Raw genomic sequence first — 19056 nt, forward strand, 5'->3', positions numbered from 1 at the left:
GGGGGCAGGGAGACTGAGGTGACATGCACACCATAGGATCCAATTCCTAGGCCCTTCGCCCACCCCCAAATAAAATATTTGAGAAGGCCACACCCAAAGTTGATGGACAATGCCATTCAAATAGAGTGTGCCATGCATGTGATCGATTATGTAGGGTGGGACTTACTCGCTTCCCATGGGCGTAGCCAGTATTTATTTTAGGTGGGAGAGAAGGCTTTATGTGGGGCAAGGGCAGATAACCAAGTTATCTGCATTGCAATTGGTCAGTTAGTTAACTCTTTTTATTTATTTACTTGATGGGGGGGCAGCTACCCCTGCCCCCCCAATTCTGTATTCAAGTTGGCACCCCTGACGCACACCACACATTCAAACACATTCAAAACAGTTGGCTCCCCTGCCCCAATCCTAGGAGCTGTGGTTTGTTAAGATTGCTGGGAACTGTAGTTCTGTGAACTACAGTTCCCAAGATCTGGAGGCAGCCTTGTCCTTTACGTCTATGCTGAATGTGAACGCGTGGCTGTGGCTGTGTGCTGTCTCTCTCTCTCTCATGCACGTTGGCAGAAAAGACAGAAAACACCGAGCTGCTATAAATAAGCAAGTCCCCTGCACCCTCGTTCTTACAAGGCCTCAATTTGCAAAGGCCGATGCGTGGAGTTTCAAACGACAGGGTGGTGTGTGTGGATTTGTGGAAGGAAAAAGCCTTCGACGCCCAACCCTGCTATTCTCCTGCGCCTTTTCTGCGTGGGTCATTCTACCCGGGCTCCCTGCCTCCCCAGCCACGCGAAAGCCCCGTGCCTGGGTGTGGCTCCTTTGCAGAGAATGGAGGCGGAGGGCGGGCTTCAGGGCCGGGCTAGCGCTGACGTTGCCCCCCCGTGATGCCGCTGCTGCCGCCGCTGCCGCTCCTGACGTCTCTCCGCCTTCCCTTCCGCGAGCAAAGCAGGCCCGGGTCCGTCTCCAGCTGCTGAGAAGCGCTTTGCATTTGCATTGCGCCTGGAGGAGACTAGAGCCGCTTTCTTTCTCTCTCGGATCCTCTGTCCGAGGGAAGGGGTCCCGCCACCATGACCGCGTCCATGAGGCAGAGGTTCGACAAGTTCCTGCACGAGAAGAACTGCCTGACGGCCGTGCTGGAGAAAATCGAGAGCAGGACTGGCGTGAACAGGTCCTTCATCGCCATTGGTAAGGAGCGGCGTCTCTCCTCCGTGATGCCGTCTCTCTTTTTCCCCTCCTCTGTTCCAAAACCTCCCCTGCGACCCGCGCTGTTCTCCCCCGTCCTCCACCCACAGCCAAACATCACGTCGACAAGGGCAATTGTGATCCTGCGATGTTCTCCAAAACGATGAAACTGGAGGTCGTTTCTGAAAGGGAAGAGAGGAAAGAAGACCTTTGTTTTGTTACGGCCCCGACGGCCCTGCATTTATTTATTTGTAATCCTCTCGTTTGTTCTGAAGCGTTTGCATCTGGCATCTCAACGCCAAAATGCAAAGCAGCCCGTAAATGTTCTTAGCACTGAAACAGACGCTTTGCATAATAAGGGAGTATCCAGTGTCGTCCCCCCCACACGCATTCTCCACCCTAGCTTGCTTCGCAATAATGGGAGTGAAAGCTCCGTTTCGCCCCCCCCCCCTAGGATGCCAGGGGTCCTGGGTAGTGGGGCTAAGAGATTCTGGGCCTCTAATTGCAATTAGAGATCATACTAGACAAGAATTTCAAGAAGCATGGGGAAAATGCAGAGAATAATTCACAAAACAATGCCCTAAAATTCATACCTGGACTTGTTTCGATTAATGTCTGCAGGAGACTGTGGATATTTTAAGTTTTAATTAGGAAAATCTTAATAATTATTCATAAAGGAAACAGCTTTTAAGAAGTAAATAAGGATGCGAGAAACAGGAAAAAGGAAGTCTTTTATTTGGTTGTTTGTATTGTTGTACACTATGCTTGTTGTTTGTTATGGTTGTGTCTGATGGGGGTGGATTTCTGTGTTGGGGGTGGGGGGTTGTGTTATGTTGTAAATAAAATTTCCAATAAAAAAAATTATTAAAAAGAAGAGGAGGAGGAGTTTCTGGGCCTCGGCACCTGCCTCTCTCCCTCTCCCTCTTGGGCGACATTTATGGCAGGAGAAGGCGCATATTAGGCACCGTGTCCAAGGGGGGGGGGGAGGAACAGGAGGTGGTGCGGGAGTCTCAGCCCTTGGGATTGAATGTCCAGCAGCAGCCGCCGCTGTAAAACGGGCTGGTCTCAGGTTACAACAGTCCAGCTCATTCCCCCGCCTCCAGCTTCATCTCTCTTGCTCTTATGCCATGTTGGTAAAAAAAAACCCACCACCACCAGATTTTTGTATGTTACTGTGCCCCCACAGAAGTAGGAGGGGGAACCCCAGCCCTACTTTCGATGCCTTTGGAGGGAAATTACTGGTGCCTTCTGAGAAATTCGGGGGAGGAGGAGGAGGGGAAGAAAGAGAGAGAAACTCCCACAAGATGGTAATTGACTAGCTGACGTGTCTGGGCTGAACTAAGTATCGCTTTGTGTCTCGGATCTGCCATGTACCCTTTCAGTATCACAGGTTAGCTTCTCCCGCCACCCCCATGAGGGTTAAACTTCACGGTAAACAGCGGGCAGGATGTGGTGCCCCAGTTCTCCAGGCTTACGTTGGGGGCTGTGGTGGTTGTGGGTTGAGCCCCGTGGAAGGAATTCATCCGTTTCCTTCCCGCCTCAGCAGCCCTTAAGGAAACTTCCATCTTTATATAACTCAGCCTTTGCTTTATTGTGTGCTCAGGGAGGGCTCCTCTCCACCCCGACTGACTTTCTGCTTTCTTTCTCAGCCATTGGTGCCGCGCTAGCCATCTATCTGGTGTTCGGTTATGGAGCGTCCCTCCTTTGCAACTTGATTGGGTTCGCTTATCCTGCATACATCTCGTAAGTGTTCGGAGAGAGAGAAGCCTCTTCCTCTTTCTGTGTACTGGAACTGCCTGTTGAAACTGGTAACTTTGGAGGGGGTGGGCCATGTGCTATAGATTTCCTTTCCTCCTTCCTCCCTCTTTTTTTGTCAGGTTGCAAGTGGCTGCCAAACCTTCAAGGAATTGTTTTGGATTTTTTCTTAAGGCAAGTTCAGAACTTGCCAGGCCCCTCCCTACAGCATCCTTAGAGCTTACAGTAGTAGTGAGAAGCTTCTGCCTCACTTGGTAGGCTGACCCCCAACTCCCAATCTTGCCATTGCCCTGTGCTGTAGAATCAGAACTCATTGGAGCCGGAGGAGTCAGCAGATGGACTGTGACGTTGTGGGTGATGGGTTTGCACGATTTAGGCATCTCAATGCCACAAAAGCTTTTGGAAATAATAGAACTCTGTCTGGAAGGAAAGGTTACCTTGGCGATTTCTGTTGCAATGAAAATTTTGGCTCTGTGCCCTGAAATGTTGGTGATGATGATGTCAGTTCAAAACCGGGGGGGGGGGTGTATTTGAGCAAATGTGTGGCCTCCTATTTTTTTAAAACAAGTGAGAAGTTTCGATCCAGCCAAAGTTAAGCAGTTATTTCAGGGTTTTTTAGACTGTCTTCCCCTTCTTTACAAGATGTAGCCTCAATACACATAAGAACAGGGCATTTTGTTGGCTGCTGCAACACCGGGCTCATCTAATGGGAACTTGACTGAAGGCTGAATGTTAACAGCTGGTATGGATTAGGATGAGAGCCGCGCCTTAAACGTGATGGAAAAGACTGCAGTTTTGCAATCTTATTGTGAAATGAGCACTGCGTTGGGAAAGCATGGTGAGAATTTCATGTGAGTGCCCTGTCTTAAGTGCGCCTGTATGTTCTGGAAAAGCTAAAGGTACTTTTTCACATGTGCGTCTTTTTATCCCTCGACATCAAGTGAGAACTTGTATGTGTGAAATTGCCAGCACAGATCAAAGAGAGCTTTCCTCATTAGCCTTGCATCACTTCTCAGACAACTGAACTTGGGTAAGACAACATGGGTCCATGCGTTCTCTCTTCACAACCCCCACCCCCCGGGATAATAGCACCATTGCTATAGATTTAAGATTAAGAAATCACATAATGGGAAAAGATAAAGCCTTCCACCCGCACTGTAATCAATTCAGATCCTCCCCCCAGCTTTTAACAACAACAAAGAAGACAGCATAGAATAAGAGAATTTTATAGCGGGAAAGGACCCCAAGGGTCATCTAGTCCAACCCCCTGCAATGCAGCAATCTTTTGCACTCAAACTCATGACCTTAAGATTAAAAGCCTCATGCTCTACCAACTGAGCTATCCTCAACACCAGAAGATTCAGTTGTAGATCTCCTACATCAAATCTAGTTTGACCATATATAGGATATTGATGGGATGTCTCCTATAAATCTGTCTGCTTATGTTCATAAACAGCATCTCGGTCAGCTCCTGTCTTACTTGTAACTTTTTTTGTCCGTGGAAGTACTCAGTATCTTTATAGAGCGTATGACATGGGGGTGTGAGTGTGTGTAGATATAAACACACACACACACACTCCACTTTTTTAGATACAGTGGTACCTCTGGTTACGTACTTAATTCGTTCCGGAGGTCCATTCTTAACCTGAAACTGTTCTTAACCTGAAGCACCACTTTAGCTAATGGGGCTTCCCACTGCCGCGGCGGCGCTGGAGCACAATTTCTGTTCCCATCCTGAAGCAAAGTTCTTAACCAGAGGTACTATTCCTGGGTTAGCAGAGTCTGTAACCTGAAGTGTATGTAACCCGAGGTACCACTGTATCTATACACACACACCCTCACTTTTTAGCCTGGAGGCCCCAAAGCAGTGAACAGCATTGATGCATATTAATGCAGAATTATGCAACAAACACAATACATACATTAAATAGCTCAAAACTATATAAATTAGTGCCAGTATTTCACATGTGCTTGTTTGTTACTTAGCGACTTGCATGTATAAATGGGTCACTTGCAGATCTAATATCCAAAAACAGAGCATTCATATTGCCTGAAACGCAATGTGATGCTTCTCAGTGCAGTCACCTCACAGGTTCCAGTGCCAGTAATCCAGTGATAGCCATACCTGTATATTCTTCTTTCCTCTTCCCAGTGCTCAGTGCAGTATTCTCCGCATGCTATAATGGTATCAATGCTGTTCCCATTATGTGGTTTCATGATGAGTAAGGTTAATAAAAGTAGCAAAAAACTTGCATGTGTACATGCAAATCCTCTAATGTGTATGTTCACATTGGATTCACTTGGACTTTCAAGCAGGTTAGGAAACATGCAATAGTTAGAAATGAAAGTAAAACAGAAGTCCCCCAGAGTTGACTGGTAAATAATGAAAATCCCCATATGAGTTGAAGAGAGAGGAAAGAGCTTCTGGTGGGCTTTGTACCGAGGTGGTGTTTGTTTGTTTGTTTGAACCATATGGAATGATGATATGCAACCATGGAGATTTTTGTAGTGGTGGTAACTTGAAAATGTGCCTTCATCGTCACACAAATCTTGGTGGTCACATGTGCTCTCCAGCCCCCAGTTCACTCAAACATATGAGCACAGACCAACTCCAGGCTCAAATGTGGTTCTGTACGCTCCAAAGGCAGTGGTGTCATTGAGATACAGTGGTACCTTGGCAGTCGAACGGCTTGGCTCCTGAACAAATTGGCTCCCAAACGCCGCAAACCCGGAAGTGAGTGTTCCGGTTTGTGAACGTTTTTCAGAAGCCGAATGTCAGAAGTGGCTTCCAATTGAGTCCAGGAAGCTCCTGCAGCCACCTCAAATTTAATTCATTCCGGGAGTCTGTTTGACTCCCGAAAACCAAGGTACCTGTCATGCCTGAACTGGCTTACAATTCTGCATCCTGCAGGGTGAGAAGTCTGCAGACCAAAGTCTTAACTTGAGGCAGAGGCAGTTTCCCTTATACATTCTTAAATCTGGCAGAAGTTCTAAAATTGCAGATTCCTAGCATAGGCTTATAAGCTAGTTGTATGAAATCTTGTGTGTAGAAAGGGTCGGTAAAGTCCAGTGGGTGCTTCCATGTCAAACGCATTTTTAAAATCTGTTTGCTTTTCGCATAGTAGTTATTTGCTGTAGAGACAGCCTCAGTGGCCCCTGTCATTTCTACAAAGCTCCTTGTCCCTTCCCACAAATACAAATCATCCAATGATGCATGCTTCCTGTTTTTGGAGGGCTTCTTGTAGCAACCTGGTGAATTGACACATTTGCATTGGACAAGTGTGACAAAAATCTAGTGGTAGATTTTTTGACACAGAAGCAGCCCCAGCCAGTAGTCAGGGATGATGGGAGTTGTAGTCTCGCAACTCCCAGAGGCCCACAGGTTTCCCATTTCTGCTGTACAGGTAACTGGGAACAAGTTCCATTGAATTCAGTGGAGTTTGCTTCCAAGTAGCCATGCATAGTGTAGTTGCACAGTTAGGTTAATTGCACAATTGTCACTGTGATGTGTCGCCTGCGGGTCTGATAATAGCACACAACACTTTCAGAGCACGGTGCTTGCCCCGGGAGTAGAAAAAATCCACAGGCTAATACGTTTAGTGACGATGCAGCGAAATCTCCATTGTACACGAGAAACTAAAGCGGCAGTGGGTTAAGCGATAGGATTTTTAAAATTCCGACACCATAAAACTGCAGGACGCTCTGCTTCGAAAAGGCTAACACATTGCCTTCCTAAATATCTGTCCTTATGTTTTCCAAGGTGTTTTAAGTTTCGCTAAGTCTCAACTTGCCATCTGGATGATCCTAGTTATTTCTGAGATTGACTCGTCCATGCTTTGCAGGACCAAACAGTTTTTATGTTGTCACTTTGACAATGTGAAGATAACTGCAAATAGCTCGCCAGAGTCTTGCAACATGGTTTGCTTCATCTTGGGAGTTGCATAGCAGAAGTCTGTGGAAAGTGTTCTCTTATGGTGAGACTGTGCTAATCTGGTTACCTTCCAGCACATCTCCCTGGGGTTTCAGACACTTTATGTAACAGACAGGACTAAAATTCTCTCTCTTAAAACTAGGCAGGTGGCCATATGTGGCCATATGTTGTCCGCTGCTGCTGTAGACTGCAGTGAGCTAAATGGATCGATGGGCAGTATTCTAAGCAATCTAAGCAGAACACTGTCTAAGCAGTGTTCAAAACTCCCATTGTTCTAGGCGCATTTTGCGACAGGGAATTTCATTAGCGTGAGCAGTTTCTGAGCTGTGGGCGCAGTACTGTGCCTAAGATTTCAGATTAAAACTGCAGAGTGGAAGGAAAAGACGGCCTTTTTCCTCCTCCCCACTTCCAGCTACTCTCTGAAGACTGGAGGAGAGCCTCTTAAGAATATTAGGGGGGAGAACAGGGGAAGGACTAGACCATGTGCAAAATGAACATAATATTTTAGCTGCAATTTATTCATTTTCAGATTTGTATTCTTGTTATTAAAAAAACACACCTGGACATTCCGTTGTTGCACCTAGGTTGAAAGTGCCATTTAGCTCCCAGCTTTCATATCTCAGTTTCTAACACTGTGCCTAAGGCAGATGCTAGATGTGCCTAAGGCAGATGCCAGTGCCAGAGAATTACAGATCATGCAGGTCATATCCACATATTATATTTAAAACACATGGCTCCCCCCAAAAAAAGATACTGGGAACTGTAGTTTAAAGGTCTCTTAGAGGTAAACTATAGTTCCCAGGATTCTTTGGGAGAAGTCATGTGTTTTACATGTATGGTATGTGGGGGGGGGGCACAGTCTTAATAGAGGTAGGTTCATACCTTCCTCTTCTGTTTTCTATCTTATTTTCCTAGGTACTATACTGCATTCTGCTCGTGGTCAGGTGCTAAAGCTGTTAGCCAACAGCACAGACATCTCCCATGCTGCATATTTTTTTTCATTGTTGGACTTTTCAGGTTCCTTCTCACCTCATTGTGAATAATTGAATTATATTGGTGACCAGCGTCTCTGTACAAGGCAAGGGCAAAAGGCGAATTAAGTTGGGAAACCCTGTCCCACTGGCTTAATTTTGTATTTCTATAACACATGTATTGTCATAAGACTGAACTTTGTGGATTTCCAGACACTCTGGTAAATCACTTTCCATTAATTGCATCAGCCTTCTTTTCTTTTCTTAGTATTTCTGGGCTCTGCCTAAATAACTGGGCAAAACTGAAAGTAGTTGAAAGTTCATTTAGCATCTCAAAGGTATTTGAATGTTTATGACCTACATAGAACACCAGAGGGAAAATATGCGTAGATTAAATGTAAGTAACAGTAAAAAAAGAAAAGAAAAGAAAGTGGTTCAGAACACTAGAGGAAAAAGGGATTCCTACTTGGTTTTGCAAAAAGGCTGCGAATGAATGTAATCGTGTAAATTCTGGAGCATTTCTGTGGCAAACTCTTTAGAAACAGCACATGTAGATTCACAATCATTCCTGTAGGTTGGGAGAGGACAGAAGCAGACTATCATGTCTGTTACCCTGCTTTTTCTCCCAAGGATAAGGTTACCAGATTTTTTTCAATGAATCTGGGGACACTTTTCAACTTCCCACTAAATGGATTTTGTCAGGGGACTGATTGTCCCCGAGAAACGGGGGTGTCTGGTAACCTTACCCAAGGAGCTCTTCATAACCAGCTTAATAAGAAAAGGTCCACAATACCACCCAGAATGCTTGCCATAACAAGAGGAAGCTTTTCCTTTTCAAGGGTGAGGAGAGAAGTCCTGGCCTTTATCTTCTGCTTGGAAGTGGAATTTTAGAGGCTGCATCACAACTGGCTGCACTTGCATTTCTTAGTGCAGAAAACATTGTAAAGATCTGTAAAGATCTTTCCTATTCTTTTCTATTCTGATTAATACAAAAATCTACTAGAAGCTTCTCTGTGTGAGAGAAGCAGAGGCAGAAGAGTTAATGATTGTTTGGGTTATATCTTCTGGGAAGCTGCTTTGAACTGGTTCTCATATCTCTATTCTGCAGAGTCATGCTGACTATAAATATAGGCCAAAAGGACCCTGGGTCTTTACTTTTCTCTTTCTCTCTCTTCCTTCTGGCGTGGTGTTTCTTAGTGTTAAGGTTTAGTCTTATTCTGAGTTAAGTTTATAAATGCTGCAACTGGATTTTGTATGGACTGAACCAATCCTGATTGTATTGGATTTGATAACCATTATGCTACATTTGCCTTCAGCTCTGCTGAATGAAGTTCTATTGCCTCTGGTCTATTTTTGGGAACTCTGCTGAACTCTGCAACGTGTTTAAGGTTTTCCTCCACACGTATGACAACATATGACAATCCCACCCCTTGCTTCAGCAGAGACAAAAGGCCGTAGCTTGCTCTTTGGGGTTGGATGGCAGAGGTGCTTGGGGCACCCTGGCCACCCAGCACCAAAACAAACACTAGCCTTTCCTTTTAGCTCCAGAGAGAAAAGCCTTGTCTACTCTGAGTGCCTTGCCCACCCAGGCAGTGGACCCACTCAATGCCTCGTCTGCCCACTGCAAACGCAAGCCCCTGCTGCAAACGCGGGAGCCAGGAAAATGTGTAGGAATCAACTGAAACTCAGTGTAACTGCAAGGACTGTCCTTTTCCAGATCCTTGCTAGAAGCTGGGAGAAGGGAGCAGGGCTCATGCAGGACTCATGCAGAGGTGTTGCATAAGCTTAGGAACAAGGGGCCACTTGTGGCTTTTCTACTAAATTGTAGCCCATCTCTGAGGCTAGCCAAAATGTGTGGACCATTGTGTATCAGGTAGATTAGGCTGAGAGTGTGTGATTATCCCTGGGTCACCTTTACCACACTATTCGAGTCACTCTTGTGACTTTGCCTCCTTGTCCACTGTGCTGCGTGGTGGGGAGTAAATGCCCCATAGGAAGGACTTGTAGGAAAAGCCAGCTATCCTCTGTCTCTTTCTTGCAACAGAAATTTATTCCGTGCTTTTCAGTGCCCTGCTGTTGATTTGCAGTATTTTCAAGTCAGCCAGAAACCGTTCCACTAAGTTCACTGTGTCTCTAGCAAAACAGCCGCTGCCCATAAAAGTCCATGGGCTGATAGTGTCCCATGCTTATGTGGCTTCTCGTGTTAGGCTGCATCAAAGCTTCTTTGAACCTGGTTATTAATTTCCCTGTCCAGTAAAAGCAAGAATGCCTTTGCCTAATTCCATACTGCAGGCATTGTCTTCATCTGCACATCATGGTAAACTGGGCTGGGGAATCTCCAGTCCATGGGCCTAATCCAGTCCACCAGCTCTCTTCATTTTACCCATCAGGATATTTTTAAGCAAACTTCAGCCACCTGTCCTACAATTAATGTCACCAGGTGAAGGGAGGCAAAGGATGGGAGGGCTTGGTTGAAAGGGGCTCTGCAGGCACTGCTGGTCAGAAAGCAGCTGTGTGGTTGGTGCTCAGCTGAACATAGGGCTTCCCAGGCACCCAACAACCAGCTACTGCCTGTCAGCTGATAGGCAGTAACTGGAAGCCCACTGGATCAGTTGCACAAGGAGACTCTGTTGCAAAGACAATTCCTGAAGCAGGCTTGGAGTTACTGCCTGTCAGCTGATGGGCGGTAACTCTAGGCTTCACCGGTGCTTCAAAGCACTATGCAGGGTTATTTGCAAACACTGCATGGTGGTTTGACGTCCCTGTGCTGTAGATGGTTATCTTCTGGAAATAAATTTGACAGGTGGCTGGCCCCACGTTCTGTAGCCAATGTTTGTTCTTGGCTTACTTGTAGTTTGTTTGAGAGAAACGAACCATGATCCCAGACAGAGATTTTTACCAGGGATCTCCTCACCCACCAGGGATCTCCTCACCCACAATAATACAATGTCTCACCCACAATAATAATTCCTGGCTTGGACATAATTGCTAAGCCAGAGACAGTGGCCTGTTTTTCCCTGTGCGGTGGCAGGACGGGGCAGATCAGCCCAGATCAATGTGTTCGCAGTAACCGTTAACTATGGTTTACCACAATGTGCGAACTGGGTAAGGATTGAAAGGGGAGCTCTATTTGTTTGTGCCTGTTCAGTGTGCTGAATTCTGCGTATGGTACTGGAAAATTTGACAGCAGTCTTCAAACTTGCCTTACCTAAAGTGAGAAAAAATGGCCTCCATGGTGGATCACAAATCTTATAATAAAACACATGGCTGTGATTTTTTTCAGACGAAAGCTTGCATCATGCTCTGCTTCCTCATAGACATTGCTACAGTCCAGCCTTCCCCAGCCAGGTGCCCTCTAGATATTCTAGACTGCTGCTCCCATCAGCCCCAGAGGTTGGGGATGATCAGAAGTGAAGTCCAAAACATCTGGAAGGAATTAGGTTCGGAATGGATGCTATAGTTTAAGTAACTACTTGACATTAAAAACAAGCCTGCAGTTATAATGCATTGCATCATACTGTTTGGGCATAGCCCAGCTTTCAATCTACTCTGCCTACTTAGAGATCATAATATATACAATACATTTGCTTCGGGCACACTGGATAGTTGTTCTCGAGCGTCAGGTTGTTAGAACAGTGTGACAATTCCAACTCATCTTTTCAAGAAACCTGCCAATAAATCTAGGTCAGTGAGAGTCTTTTAATTTGAATTTCAAAATCTCCCCACCCCACGGCCTCCTGAACACAATTCAGCACCTCCAATTTCTATTCTCATTTGCTCAACCAAATTAGGTTTTGCATATTGTGCTTGGTACATTCAGCCCGTGAAAAACCAGTGAAATTGGTTTGGGATATGATTATCGCCATAGAGCTGGAGGTATAAATTGACAGCTTCAGCAAAGTCCTGATTCAGCAGATCTCTGCCTGGGAGATTTAGGCACTTAAAACGGAACAAAATGTTTCTTTGGCAAACGTATTAAAACTGATTCAGTGGCAACCACTTCTTGCCCCAGGTCAGCAGGCAAGTGGCTTCACTTCAAGGCATTTTTGACCCATCCCATTTTTACTGAGCTGGTGGGAAAATCCTCCCTCTGATCACTCTGTCAAGACATCACTAAAATATTATTCCTTATCTACATTAGTCATATCTTGGGGACAGAATAAAAGAGAGTGGTGGTACTTGCCCAGAGGGTGGGGGGAAAAGGTCATTGCGCTGCCCTTTGTCATCTTACAGCAGGAAAGATTATTGTGGGATGTGTTTGTTATCCCAGAAGCACTGGAACTTAAACATTTCTTCCCAATTGCAGAGTAGAAATTTAGTGTCCAAATGGGTTATCCGTTCTATCTTTCCCCCCTCCTCCCCCCAGAACAAAACCTGTTCTTCCAGTTTCTAACTTCTGTTGTTTTTGAAGTGCTACATGTTTCTGTAGGTCAAACATATATATTACAAGTCGGTTTCAGAGTCTCTTCAAATCTTACCTACCCTTCTGGTCCATCAAGGGCAGGTGTTTACAAGTATTCGCTGTGTTCAAATATACCTTTCGGGCGTGGGGATGGGGGAGATGGCAAGAACTGGGAAAAGTTTATGATTGGAAAGCAGTAACAAGCAAACACCTGTAGAAAGCTCTTGTGGCAGAAAGCTCGTGTTGTTTGAAGCAGAAAAGCTGTTCTGACAAGATGGCCAGAGGCAACTGACAGCTGCCTCACCAATCTCCCACGCCTACATTATCTTAATACAACAGGTAACAGCCTAAGAAAAACTATATGGTACAGCTACACGTTTAGTCTTTAAACCATTTTCTGGAGTGTCACATTGATTTAGATAAATCTCTGCACTGCCACATCCCAAAAATCCTATTGGCTCACTCCAGTTAGGTGCAAGTATTTTTCCTGTATCCTGGTAGGAATTTTGAATTTCGAAACAGCTTGATTTCACTTTGCACTGGGTTTTCATATCTAATGGATATGTTAACACTCACAAATGGCATATTACAGGCTTTGTCTGGTCTTGAAAAAGAACAGTGTTTTCCAACAGAATAACTTATCATAAGTGATCATTAAAATAATTATTCACATTTAAGAGGCGGCAGCAGCAGTTTTGGCTTTGACAGCGTATGTGAGCGGTTCTCAATAGCTCTTGATGTTTCAAGTTGTCATAATCCACCAAGGTGTTTGGTAGCCTTTCAATATGATGGGGAGGGAGTACATTCTCACTGGACTGCCTGCATCTGAGCTTTTCAGAGCCTCCTGGGCTGTGCACCCCCTGAGGTTTGTGAAACATGTGGAATCTACCCTTGCTCAAAGTGTGTTTTATCTTCATGGTATCACTGGAACTTCTGAATGTTCTTCAGTGTACAACTTTGCTACCTGATCATGTGTATAGCTAAACTGGTGCACACATTAGCTTATACCACCACAACCATATCATTATCACGTGCCTCAAACAGGATGCCACCTCTCCAAACCACCTGCAAGAGTATGCCAGCCTTGGAGCTGGCATAGCGTATCCCCACTGCCCCAGGCTGCCATAGAGAAAAAGATGTTTCCTCCATGTTCTGCCAACAGGGTTTAAAAAGTGATTGTTCTCTGCTACATTATTTTACCGCCACCATTTAGGATTGTTTTTAGGATTCATATTAGCAAACCAGATTTTGGTGGGAAATTGATGTAGAGTGCGTTTAGTTTTGCAGCCCATTCGTATCCCTAGTACGGATGTTATAGAAGATTGCAGCTGTAACTGTAAAGATAATGCTAAAAAAGGAAACCTAGGACAGCTGCTTTGCCTGCGAGCACTCAGCTTGTGAACTGCCCTGGGATCTAGAGATCAATTGTGGTATACAAATTTAATCAACAGTGACAACAACTGGAGTAGATCTGTGACCATGTGTGTATGTGTTGTAGAGGGAATGAGTTGACTTACCCTTTAAATGTTTTTCTTTCAGCATCAAGGCTATTGAAAGCCCTAACAAAGATGACGACACACAGTGGCTGACCTATTGGGTTGTGTATGGCGTCTTCAGCATAGCGGAATTTTTCTCTGACATCTTTCTCTCCTGGTTCCCTTTCTACTACATGATTAAGGTATGTTTGCTTGTACCCTCAACTGTAGCCTGCAGAAAATTTAGGAGCAGTGTGTTGTCAGCCTACAGAATTCACTGCCACAAGAGGTTAGTGATAGCCACCAGCTTGGATAGCTTTAAAGAGGAGAATAAGGCTCTTAAAAGCAACAAACCATGATAGTTGTGTTCTGGCTCCATCATCGGCTGTGTGCTTCTGAATACAGGTTGGAGATCACAAGCAGAACAAATGCTGTTGCACTCGGCTTCCGGTTGTGGGCTTCTCATTGGGATATCTGGCTGACTACTATGAGAACAAAAGGTTATAGACTAGATGGGATGTTGGTCTGATCCAAGAATACTCTCTTCGGTTCTTACGTTTGGCTTTTAAAATCCGTGATGCAGGCGCTTCTTTTATACTATCTGCTGTGCAGACATACCAATTTATTCCCTAGGTTTTAAGAAGCGACCTACTGGATCAGAGCAAAAGGCTGTCTAGAGCAGGATTCTGTTCCCCACAGTGGCCACAGAGCTACATCTAGGAAGCATCTTACAAGCAGGGTGTGAAGGCAGGAGTCTTCTCCTGCTACTGCTTCCCAGTAACTAATATTCATAAGCACATAGTCACTGGTCTTGGAGGTTTCATACAGGATTGAACAGGCATGCTTTCCGCTTATTGGCTTCAGCATAGGACTGTGACCTGTTCAAATAACTCTTAGGTGCATATTGCACTAAGTGTCATTTGCATGGGTTTTCAACTGTGAACTGCACATGTAGTATTTATACAGCACTTTAGAGTTTTCAATCCTTACTGCAATCCTTACAACAACCCTGTATTTGGGGGGGGGGGGCGAAGCAGAGGCGCCAGAGGTGAATTAGAGGGGCATGCTTATGGTCACCTATTGCCATGGCAGAAGTGAAATTCAAACATGGGGACTCTGGATTTATAGCTCTGTGTCTTAGATCATATGCTATACCAGCTTGTCCGACATGAGGATTACATATCTTTCTATGCCACTAATGATGGGCAGTGTGATAAAATCTGGTTTCCTGGTTCTTTCCCCCCCCCCTTTTTTTTTTTTGCAGTGTGGATTTCTGGTATGGTGCATGGCTCCCAGTCCTTCAAATGGGGCAGAGCTGCTTTACCACCGAATTATCCGCCCCTTCTTCCTGAAGCATGAGGCTCAGCTGGATAACGTAGTAAAGGATCTGAAAGACAAAGCTGCAGAGACAGCAGACACCATTACTAAAGAAGGTGAGGTCTATAGGGCCAGTTTATTCCAATAATTTTTCTGCCCTGGCTAGACTACTTTGTGGATAACTGTGAATGTGTAGCTGGTTTTGAACAAAGGTGTTAGAAGGGGTGGGGAGTGATGCGGTGAGATGTACTATGGCATGTGGGTCTATTTTATTTGAGTTAAATCGTATGATTTACTGCCATATTACATTAAGAAAGAGACACAATAAAACCCAAGTAGCTCTTGATGGGATGTGTCTGTGTTTTCTTCCTTTGACCATAGTGAGTAGCATTGGCTTTGACCTGAGCAGTAGAGGCAAATTTCATGGACACCTGGGATTGCATCAAATAAACACCGAATCAGGTACTTGATGCTGAAAATCCCAACACTTGTTTTTTCAAAGACAACGCCTCTAACCCAGGGGAGTGAAGCCCTCCAAATGTTGTGGACTCTCATCAGCCACAACCAGCATGGCCAATGGTCAGGAATGATGGAAACTGTTGTCTCGACACCATCTGGAGGATTACAGGTTCCCATCCCTGCTGTAGCCCATGAGCGCTTTGAGTTGCACAGAAAATACCTTATGACATCTCAAATATGGGAGGGGAGATAATGTTGGGGTTCAGCAGAAGTCCCACAGGATAAGTGTGGTTTCCTCAGCCACCTTGTTCTGCATGAACAACAGCAGCAACAATTCTTAATTTAGACAGGTTGCAGAGTTTTTAGTACTGGGCCATTTAAAAAAAAGCACACCCATAACTCAGAATATTGATGTGGAGAGCATTTGCAGAGCTGCGATAATTCCAGCTGCTGAACAATAGTAATTCAGCAATGCCATTATAATTAAAGCTCCTTACGAGGCCCTTTGTCTTTGCCAAACAAGATATGGTGGGCATGTACCAAAGAGGGTGGCACCTCTTCTGGAATGTCCTCCTTAGAGAGGCTTGAGCAACACCTGCATTGTGATCTTTTCAGCACCAGGTAAACACCTCTTTGTTTCCCCAGGCTTCCTGATTTTAAGGGTTGTGGGTTTTTTTTTAGTGATCTACCAGTTTTTTGGAGTTTTACTAATCTTTCAAGATTAGCAAACATTTTGGTGCTGCTGTGAGATTTTATCTCTACATAGATTTTCTCTCTGCTATTTTTATGATGCATTGTTATGGCTCTCTTTGTGCTAAATTGTTTTACTTTTATTGTAAGCTGGCCAGAGAAATACTGTTGTGCGGTATATAAATGCCACTTTCTTCTTCTTCTTTCAGCTAAAAAAGCAACAATAAATTTACTGGGTGACGAGAAGAAGAGCACTTAAAACGGTTAACTGGAAGATAAGTTTCCTCATCACTTCCCTTATGCAGCTTGATGTTACTGGGGACTGTGATATAGTAATTTGAATCTTGTTGCCTTGTAAACATTTTTTTATTTTATTAAAGGAATGTGTTGTAAGATTGCTTGCTTTTGCAGTTCTCTGTATTGAAAGTAAGCATTTTTATTTAAAACCAGTGCAGTGGGTAGCATCTAAAGCTTACAGATTAGTTTATTCATCTCCTGAGCAGAGAAGGGACTTTCAATACTGTCTTGTCTTGCAGTTAACGTAAACTTTAAATAAAGTATGCCCCAGGTTCTGACCATTACACTTTGTTTCTTTGTGCATGCAATGTCCATGGTAAAAGCTCTGTTGCATATCTGACAGGTTCCCACTGTAATGTAGTTTGATAGCAAAGCGTAATGACAAATGCTTTTCATGCCAGTGTGTTTCTGCATATCGAAGGTAAAAAAATCAAAAAGCCTTATGTTAATGTGTATTCTTACACTCACACCTCTAACCGTGTTGTAAACAGTGAAGACAGGTTATGTACGGTGCTGAACACAAATATTCCTTATTGTTGCACAGACTGCTTGTAACTTGCAGTATTTCGTCAAGAGTGTGTATCTATGGGAATTGTCCTTAAAACACTGCGAAGAACACTTTGTTGTTTATGACCAGAGTTGCAATGGTTGAATATACATACCGAATGGATGTATGTGAAAAGGAAGTGAGATAATGATGCCTAGGTCTGTACACTCATCTGGGCCTTATCCTGTGGCCTTTGTGGAATAGCTGCTCTGCAGTGGAGCCTCCTACTGCTGTTGATGCACATGTGTGATGTACGCTGAAGTATGCTCATGAATATTTGCAACAACAACAAAAACCACAATATTGCTCTGTGGCAGCTAGCAGGTGCTCCCGGGCCCTTCTCAATAATTCTCTCTAGGCATTAAAAAGCCTTGCTTGTTTCGTTTTAGTTAAGGATTGCCAGTGGAACCAAAGGATGATGAAGCACTCTTATAAAGAAAAGCAGGTAGATTTACACCTACTGTTAGGGCTACTACACATGTGACTGTTTAAAAAAGAAAGACAAGAAAGCCAATTGAAGAGTAGTGTCCACAAGAGGCAGACGTTCAAAAAATACTGAATATTTGAAAAATATCTAGGATAATTTTAGAAGAATTTATGGGTAATGAGACAAAAACGGAAAGCGATATTGTGTCTAGGATAAATAATACCTATGTGAAAGAGAAAGAATGAGGAAAGAAGGTATCGCATAAATAAATGCTATCATTACACATGAGATTTTTAATTGGGACAGTGGAAGAAGCAAAGCAAGTCATACCAACACTAAGCAACGAAGTGGTTGCAACAGAACTTAGTGAAAAGGGTATCAGCCAAAACAGGCCTCTTTAATATTTGTATACAGTGGTGCCTCGCAAGACGAAAAGAATCCGTTCTGTGATTCTCTTCGTCTAGCGATTTTTTTGTCTTGCGAAGCAAGCCCATTGACGGATTAGCGGCTTTTAGCGGCTTATCTGCTTATCGGATCAGCTGATAAGCGGCTTAGCGGCTTAGAAAAAGGGGGGGAGGGGAAAAAACCCGCAGGAACTCGCAAGACATTTTCGTCTTGCGAAGCAAGCCCATAGGAGATTCGTTTTGCGAAGCACCTCCAAAACGGAAAACTCTTTCGTCTAGCGAGTTTTCTGTCTTGCGAGGCATTCGTCTTGCGGGGCACCACTGTACGTATTTATTTTTTTAAACCGCTGTTTGGACCTGATTTTAAACCCCATTTTGGAAAGCACCCTGATATACTCTACCAAACACTGTCCCTCTTCAGCATCCATTCCTTCCTATCGGGCTCGGCACAGAGTGTTACTGGTGGTTATTTGAAGTCTGCTTTGCACGTAAAGTCGAAAGAGCTTCCCTGCAACTTTGTAGAAAAGAAACTAATCAATACATGTAATGCCTGGCTTGGTTCAGTCAAAACAGCCATCTAGGTTGGCATTCTGCCTCTACCATGGAACAGCCACGTGCCCTTGCAAGCTTGCCAGCAAGACAGAATGGTAATAACCAGCTTCTGCCTATTTGGTAGCCAGACTGTTCCTGTTATCAAGGTTTCATTTTCAAATGTAAGAGTCATAACAAGCCTATTCTCTATACTATCAAAGCAAGTGTTCACTACCATATCTTCTAATTAAGCCAATTGCACTGCTTTTCTCTTGGTGACCAGTGTCCGAACGGTAGCACTACTTAATGCCAAACCAGCATAGAGGTAGCGAGATGTGTAGGGAAAGGACTTGTCCCTTGACTTAACCGAGATTTAGCAGCAAAGGAAAGCCAGAGTACTGTATTTTAAACCTTATGTTTGGTACAAATGCTTTTGATGTGCATCCAAGCAAGCACATGATATACATATGTACAGAATGCAGGTAAAGGGACGAGGTAATGTGCATCCCTACATCCTTAAGGAATGATGCGCTGGTAGTTAACACTTGGTTGATGTATACGCTTCTCAATCAAGTTTGTTCCATTCTGGTGGTAGACCTATAAAGAGCTGCTACTGCCTATTACAAACATGAAACACCAGTGGTGCTAAAGGTCTTGTGTAACAGAGGAACAATTTA

The 19056-nt window shown here is 44.3% G+C and overlaps 1 protein-coding gene and 1 long non-coding RNA gene across 4 annotated transcripts; one reads left to right on the forward strand and one right to left on the reverse strand.

The window, feature by feature from the left end:
- The first annotated feature begins 883 nt into the window (after positions 1-883).
- Positions 884-16754, forward strand: REEP5 (receptor accessory protein 5). Of its 3 annotated transcripts, none has more exons than XM_081213934.1 (5): positions 884-1176; positions 2823-2916; positions 13772-13910; positions 14972-15140; positions 16383-16754. In XM_081213934.1, exons 1-5 carry the CDS (start codon positions 1059-1061, stop codon positions 16430-16432), a joined length of 570 nt encoding a protein of 189 aa, XP_081070060.1. In that variant the 5' UTR covers positions 884-1058; the 3' UTR covers positions 16433-16754. The 3 variants fall into 3 exon arrangements, with proteins under 3 accessions (XP_081070060.1, XP_081070061.1, XP_081070062.1); XM_081213935.1 differs by lacking the exon at positions 884-1176 and adding an exon at positions 2516-2563; XM_081213936.1 differs by lacking the exon at positions 884-1176 and adding an exon at positions 2571-2604.
- On the reverse strand, positions 7956-13765 carry LOC308597925. The gene is made up of 2 exons (XR_014013292.1): positions 11039-13765; positions 7956-8132 (listed from the first exon to the last, which is right to left on the reverse strand). It is a non-coding gene; the product is annotated as an uncharacterized lncRNA (long non-coding RNA).
- Positions 16755-19056: the final 2302 nt, after the last annotated feature.

The sequence above is a fragment of the Podarcis bocagei genome, assembly GCF_964188305.1.
Source record: "Podarcis bocagei genome assembly, chromosome: 11".
NCBI classification, from domain to species: domain Eukaryota; kingdom Metazoa; phylum Chordata; class Lepidosauria; order Squamata; family Lacertidae; genus Podarcis; species Podarcis bocagei.

Coding starts and splice junctions, on each gene's coding strand:
- REEP5 (XM_081213934.1), top strand. CDS start 1,059: ATGACCGCGTCCATGAGGCAGAGGTTCGACAAGTTCCTGCACGAGAAG. Junction 2,917..13,771: donor GCTTATCCTGCATACATCTC/GTAAGTGTTCGG, acceptor TTTTTCTTTCAG/CATCAAGGCTATTGAAAGCC. Junction 15,141..16,382: donor AGACACCATTACTAAAGAAG/GTGAGGTCTATA, acceptor TTCTTCTTTCAG/CTAAAAAAGCAACAATAAAT.